Source organism: Oryzias latipes, chromosome 7, assembly GCF_053564925.1.
Source record: "Oryzias latipes strain Hd-rR chromosome 7, Olatipes_Hd-rR_3.1".
NCBI classification, from domain to species: domain Eukaryota; kingdom Metazoa; phylum Chordata; class Actinopteri; order Beloniformes; family Adrianichthyidae; genus Oryzias; species Oryzias latipes.
Window position 1 is genome coordinate 24,279,971 of NC_136243.1, and position 6,220 is coordinate 24,286,190.

Genomic DNA, 6,220 nt, shown 5'->3' on the forward strand with positions numbered 1-6,220 from the left:
GTAACGGAGAGGAGAGGAGAAGAAAGGATAAGAATCACCTCCCTCAAGATGGTGTTGTTATTCAAACAGCGTGCTCTCCCAAAGCGTGATACAGAAGAAGTGTGCAGTGAGACATTGGAAATGATTAGATAAAGGTCAAAAAGAAGCTTGCTGCAACAATTGCTTTATTAAAAAAAACATGAAAATTAAGATGCAAACTGGTATCAAGGCAAAGCTGCTCACATATTACACTTTGTTCAGCTGAAGTCCTTAAGAAAATGCAGCATATCGGCTCTACTGATACAGAATGCTTCTTTGATGTGTGACAAGCTTCTTATCAGCTTTTTTATGCTTTGTATATAATATTTCAAGCTGTGAGAAAAACAATGTTTTATTTTAATTTAACAGTTTGATTTAAAAACCTTTGTTTTATTTTGCATTCATCAAATTCTGTCTTTTTACCATGTTTGTTGGTTGGACTTATAGTATTTTACATTAGGCCTTATAGCATCTCCTAGTGGTCGTACCGCTACACCGATTTCAGAATTAAAAAAAAAAAAAGTATCTGCCTGCACGTATTTTACCGAAAATCTGATAACAAAAGTTTTTGCATTAAAGTTAGTGTTTGGATGGTAAGATATTTCTCCTGCGTGTTTCTGAGATTTTGGGAAATCTGTTTTTTTAATCTATGCTGAGATTTGTATTCGATTTCCAACAAATTTTGCTTCTCTTCTGTCAAACATTTTATAAAAATGTAATGATCACCTTTTAGTCTTTCTATTGAACTGTGATCAGTCACTGAGCTCTGGTCAATCTATAATGGGCTTAAGGGTTTAAAGGGCAGTCTTGTGCTGCAAATCAAGAGATTTGTTTTATCTTCAGATGATGTAATTGACAACATTTATTTACTGCTGATAATAAATAACGTGAAAATTCGTGCATTAAAAATGTCTAAAATATAAATAAATGTTTTTTTTCACTTAATAACTTGAATTAATAAAGTGACTGACATCTTCCAAAATGTGCATTTGAACAAATATGCACACGCATTGTGTGTGCTTGAAAATAATAAACAAACAGGATGCTTTATTTTTATATTTAAACTAACAATTATTGTATTCACTACGATCACGTTTGTTTATAATTCCTTTTTTGGTCACGTGGTTAGTTAAGACGTCATTTAGGCGCACCTGTCACCTGTGTTAGTTTGAGCTTTTTAAAAACTTTAAGAAAACGTTCTTTCGTATCATTTTATTGCTGTTTTCCTATGGTTGCTTCGAAGATTGCTTAAATTTTTTGTCTGTATGTTTTCATTTGTGCTAAAAGCATTGCTTGCGGAGGGTGTGGGGGGTCATAGTTTTAATCGATCTGCATGGCAACAGACCCAAGTGGTTCAGGTTGATCTTGCAACTCATTGATTTAGACGGTTTATTAACGGTAAGAGTATCTTACTACACACAGAGGCATGAAGGCAGGATTACCTGGAAATGGGAATATCGATTGCACCAAGACACTAAGGCTCAGGTTTTAAATAAAGGGGGAAAATTGGACATGGGAATCATGTCAATTGTGAAAATAATAAAATACTGTAACAATAACAGATTACTTTATGTTGCAACATGAAAAATGTCTCTTTTAGCATACAGATAGTGGACCATCCAGACTACTCATGATTTTTGTTAAAGACCCACTCCAATGAAAATATACTTTCTGGTGTTTTAACATGTTCTTGTATCATTTTTTCTCATGATGGAGGTCATATAAGGAAAATCAAGCTGTAATTGTATTTCTGCATATTTCTTTATTCAAATTGATGTCAATCAGGAGCAGACGTTAAAATGCCGTAGGAAAAAGCAGGTAGCAGTGACATAGTCTACAGTCGGCAGGCCAGAAGCTGCCTGCGCTGCTCCATTCTGATGCATCCACTTGGAGACAAATAGATCCATATACAGTATGTGTTCGTTTTTCTCCTCCAGGCTGAAATGTAGCTCAAAACTGTGCGCCTGGATAGCTCCGATATTGCTCACCACTTTTTGTGCAACACAAATGTTAGGTTGGGGTTGTGAAGGGCTGCAAGCTGGAGAGCACCTAAACAAAGGGATGATGGAAAATGAGGGCACCAACAATCCTGTCCACAACTCAGAGGCAGAGTTCTAATGACCTACTACTGCTCTGCAGAAACCATGTCCTTGAAAGCGACAGTTGTTTTTATTGGGTTAAAAATGGCATAATCATAACTAAAAGACCAATGGGAATGCTTTTACGTAAGATCAAAAGATGATTGGAATGGGACATTAAGTCATTCAAATATCACAATTCTTTTAAAAATCATTGTCATCATATCTTAACTAAAAAATAGTGTTAAAAATGGCAATTAGTTTTTATTATTCAGTTGATTTTTGAAAAAAGGTAAATATAATTTTAGTTACATAATTAATTTGCTTGTTGTTTAAAACGGCCTTGCTTTAACCCTTGTATAGCACAAGGGTTAAAGCAAGGCTGTTTTAGGCACTTTAACATTGGGAGTTGGGTCATCTAGACCCACTAGACAGTGCTCTGAACCTTTTTTCTTCAATGATTTGTGATCTTCACTGGTGTCCATGGATTACATGAAATCTTTACACCTTTATCCTCCTTTGTCATGGTAGGACAACACGTCAATGTAAGGGTGGGGTCATCTAAGTTAGCACAAGGGTTAAACAAAGGAGAAGCTGAATTGGCGACATTTCATGTGCAATTCTGAATAATAAGGGACCTTCCGTATCTGTCCAGCAGATGGCGCTGTCGGTCCAGTTCCACAGTTCCGTGACGATAGTCCGGATCCAGGAAGAACAGCTCATTTCAGCAATTACAGCTTTTTTTTCAAGCTCTGCGATTCGTGCTAGAGCTGCGTCCTGAATGCACAACACGAATACGCTGCTGACGAGCTGTGAACACGTGAGTTAACGAGTTGTTTTAAAATTGACCAAAGTTGTTTTGTATTTTACGATTTCTTACCAAAAAAAAGCGACAAAAATAAATGGTTGTCACCCCCCCCCCCCCCCCCAGCCGTTTCCGTCGTTGTTTACACCGTAGCTAGATGCTAGCTGTGCTAACTGCTAGCATTTGGTGTTTTGACAGGGCGTCAGTGGAGAACTTTCCGATCCAGCAGGGAGATGTTTGACAAATACGGACCTTTGAGCTTCTTAGCTGCTACAGTCGTGACTGTGTTTCTTCTGGATGCTGGTGCTGTTGCAGACGCTAAGGTGAAACAAGGGAAATGTGTTGTTTTAGCTTATCATATCCTATGACAATCATCCTGGATACTACTTCTTGTGTTTGCAAAATACATATTTTTATCATAAATATTTACATGATAATCCATACTTTTTTTTAAAATCAATTTGTCTAATAAATGAAATCAGGGACACTTCAGTTCTGATTATGCTTTCTGCTGTATTGTAAACAACTGTAAATAAACCCACGTGGCTTGTTTCAAAGTCCGATCTTTTTGACTGCTTTATCAGACCCGGATGAAGAACTAATCACCTGAATCAGGTGCAGCCTGGAACAGGGAAATAAGATTCACATGCAGCCCAGAACCAGGATTTAAAACTCTCTTCTTATTATCCTTGATGTTGCAGAACTTTGAAGATGTTCGCTGCAAGTGCATCTGTCCACCATACAGAAACATCAGTGGGAACATTTATAACAGGAATGTTACCCAGAAAGATTGGTAAGATCACTTTGTTAAAATGTATTTACTATTATTTAAATAATATCAATTTAGAAACAGTTTGGGAATTGGTTTAGTTACTTTTTATTACTTAATTGACACAAATGCTGACTTTTTGTCTGCATTTTCATGAGGTTGCCCTACACACTTTAATCTTACCTTGCAGGTATAAATATTAACGAAAACCTTTGCTTTCATTGCAGTACCTGCCTCCATGTTGTTGAGCCGATGCCAGTTCCTGGATATGATGTAGAAGCTTACTGTCTGCTGTGTGAGTGCAAGTATGAGGAGCGAAGTAGCAACACCATCAAGGTACTACAGGCTTTCATTTGATTTCGGTGGTTTGTCTCCTACAGTATCCTCCCTCAAAGCAAACGTCCTTCAAAATTCCTTGGGCAAAACCCTTCGCGCTACCGCCTAACTGTGTTGCCACAAGGGGCCCCAAGTCTGGGTCCCCCTATGTTGGTTTCCAGCCCGGATAAAACACAGGCTGGTGTCAGGGAGGGTATCCGGCGTAAAAATCTTTGTCAGACTACGTGTGCAAAACAGTGAAAGCTGAGTCGCTGGCGACCCCTGAACGGATTTGCTGGGGTCTTCAAACTATACCTATTATGACACCTTTTAACCAAAAGACCCAGAATACCAGTTTTTATTGTTTGAAGCATTTTATCTTTGTTTTGTTGCGTTTTGTATTGTATTGCCACAAAACCTGTCATTTATTGATTTGTGGGAAAGATACACCCCCCTACTAAAAATAAAATTGAAATGCTTGTTATGTCCTGTTTTTGTGATGTGCTGCAAAATGACATCTTTATGTGACCCGTTTGCTAAATGTTCCAGGTAACCATCATCATTTACCTGTCGGTTGTGGGTGCATTGCTGCTCTACATGCTGTTCCTGCTCCTTGTTGATCCTCTCATCCGGAAACATGACCCCTACACTCAGCCTCTGCACAACGAGGAAGACAGTGAGGTAATCATGCAAAGAAACATCACATGTATTGGTGTACATTATGAATGCCGCCGGTTTTAACATACGTCTGCGTTTGCAGGAGATGCGTCCGCAGGCAGACAGCGGGCAGGCCAGAGGAAACACGGTGCTGGAGCGGGTTGAGGGAGCACAGCAGCGCTGGAAGAAACAGGTCCAGGAGCAGCGAAAGACCGTTTTCGATCGCCACAAATTGCTAAGTTAAACTGTCAGCCTGAGCTTAAAACCCGGTTTAGAGTAAATGACCTCCTTGAGCTCAGACCAGCGGCACTATCACAAACCAGCACAGCATCCTCTGGATCAGTATTTTGACAACAAGAAACATATTAGCATGAACTTCTAACAGACTTGAATGTAATGGGCTTTAGGCTGGAATATAAACTAATCTCATTTGTCGAAAAATTAAAACCATTTTTGCGCACTTTAAAAGTAAAAATGAATGCTTGAGTTTGAAGATCATCTGTTAACTTTTTAATAACTAGTAAATATTGGGCAGTTTGCTTATTGCTCTATTTAGAAATTTACCTCACAAGTGGTACACTGGTTTCATTTCAGCTTGCCTGCTTAGACAGTTGCCAGGCGTTTCTTCTTCCAAGCTTAGTAATATGAAATAGTTTATGTAAAAACGTGAGCATCTTCTTTTTGCAGTACCGTGAGTTCCTTTCTGATCTTTTTTAACCTCATTCTGGGTCTTTTCCCTTCTCTCTGTGAGGGAAAATGTGTCGAATGGACTCAAAAAAGATGTGACTGAAATACCAGCACTAAAAAGCTTCAAAATCACTGGATTGTTCTTTAATTTAAGTATTTTGTTTCTGCACTTGTATGAAATAATATATTCCAAAATTCCACTTTGAGAATGTTTTTATTTTAGTTTAGAAAGAGAACTGAACTTTGTCATTTTGTGCAACATAGGTGATAGTTTGGAATCTTTCCTTGAATTCTGTATTCTTCTACTTTTCAAATGTTTATTAAGAAGCTACTGCAGTTCTGTGTTTTTACAAGAACAAAAGAAAGTCTTAGGTTTAACCCAGTAAAAAGGGGAAAACAAATGTCAACCTGCTGAGCACAATTTGAAGAACTAATGTGAAATTCCAGACTTTACGGACATTTGGAGGGCTGTGTAGATGTACAATTAAGCTGTTTTGATTATTTAAAAGTGACTCAGTGCTGCTCCAATCTCCATTCTTCTTTTAGCTAAAAATGAGAAATTTATCAACTTAATTGCCATGTTTAGCTCAGTGCCAAATAAAGAAAAACATATTGTTTAATTCTATTTGATTTTTGTGATTTCTTTCTTGCAGCACTTTTGTCTTTGTGTGTAAAATAGCATTTATATTTACCAGTACTATTAGACAACAATTTACTACAAACAAACCTTATGGTTGCACTGAGGCATAAGAAGCAGTTATTTTTTCGTATTAAATGTTTTCTTACTGAAATGGTCTTGAATCATATTCAAAACAAAAATAGCTCCCTGATATTTAGAATTAAACTTTTTCAAAGTCTCCGTTTTATATTTAAATCTAATATGATGAATAT

At 37.4% G+C, this 6,220-nt stretch overlaps 1 protein-coding gene across 1 annotated transcript; it reads left to right on the forward strand.

The window, feature by feature from the left end:
• Window positions 1–2,766: 2,766 nt before the first annotated feature.
• On the forward strand, window positions 2,767–5,954 carry tmem9 (transmembrane protein 9). The gene is made up of 6 exons (XM_004070439.4): window positions 2,767–2,916; window positions 3,100–3,224; window positions 3,603–3,694; window positions 3,898–4,006; window positions 4,535–4,666; window positions 4,746–5,954. Exons 2-6 carry the CDS (start codon window positions 3,135–3,137, stop codon window positions 4,884–4,886), a joined length of 564 nt encoding a protein of 187 aa, XP_004070487.1. The 5' UTR covers window positions 2,767–2,916; window positions 3,100–3,134; the 3' UTR covers window positions 4,887–5,954.
• The last annotated feature ends 266 nt before the right edge of the window (window positions 5,955–6,220 follow it).

Excerpts from the sequence above, each read along its gene's own strand:
- tmem9 (XM_004070439.4), top strand. The coding sequence starts at position 3,135 with ATGTTTGACAAATACGGACCTTTGAGCTTCTTAGCTGCTACAGTCGTG. Across the intron at positions 3,695-3,897 it reads AATGTTACCCAGAAAGATTG|TACCTGCCTCCATGTTGTTG; the intron begins GTAAGATCACTT and ends CTTTCATTGCAG. Across the intron at positions 4,667-4,745 it reads ACAACGAGGAAGACAGTGAG|GAGATGCGTCCGCAGGCAGA; the intron begins GTAATCATGCAA and ends CTGCGTTTGCAG.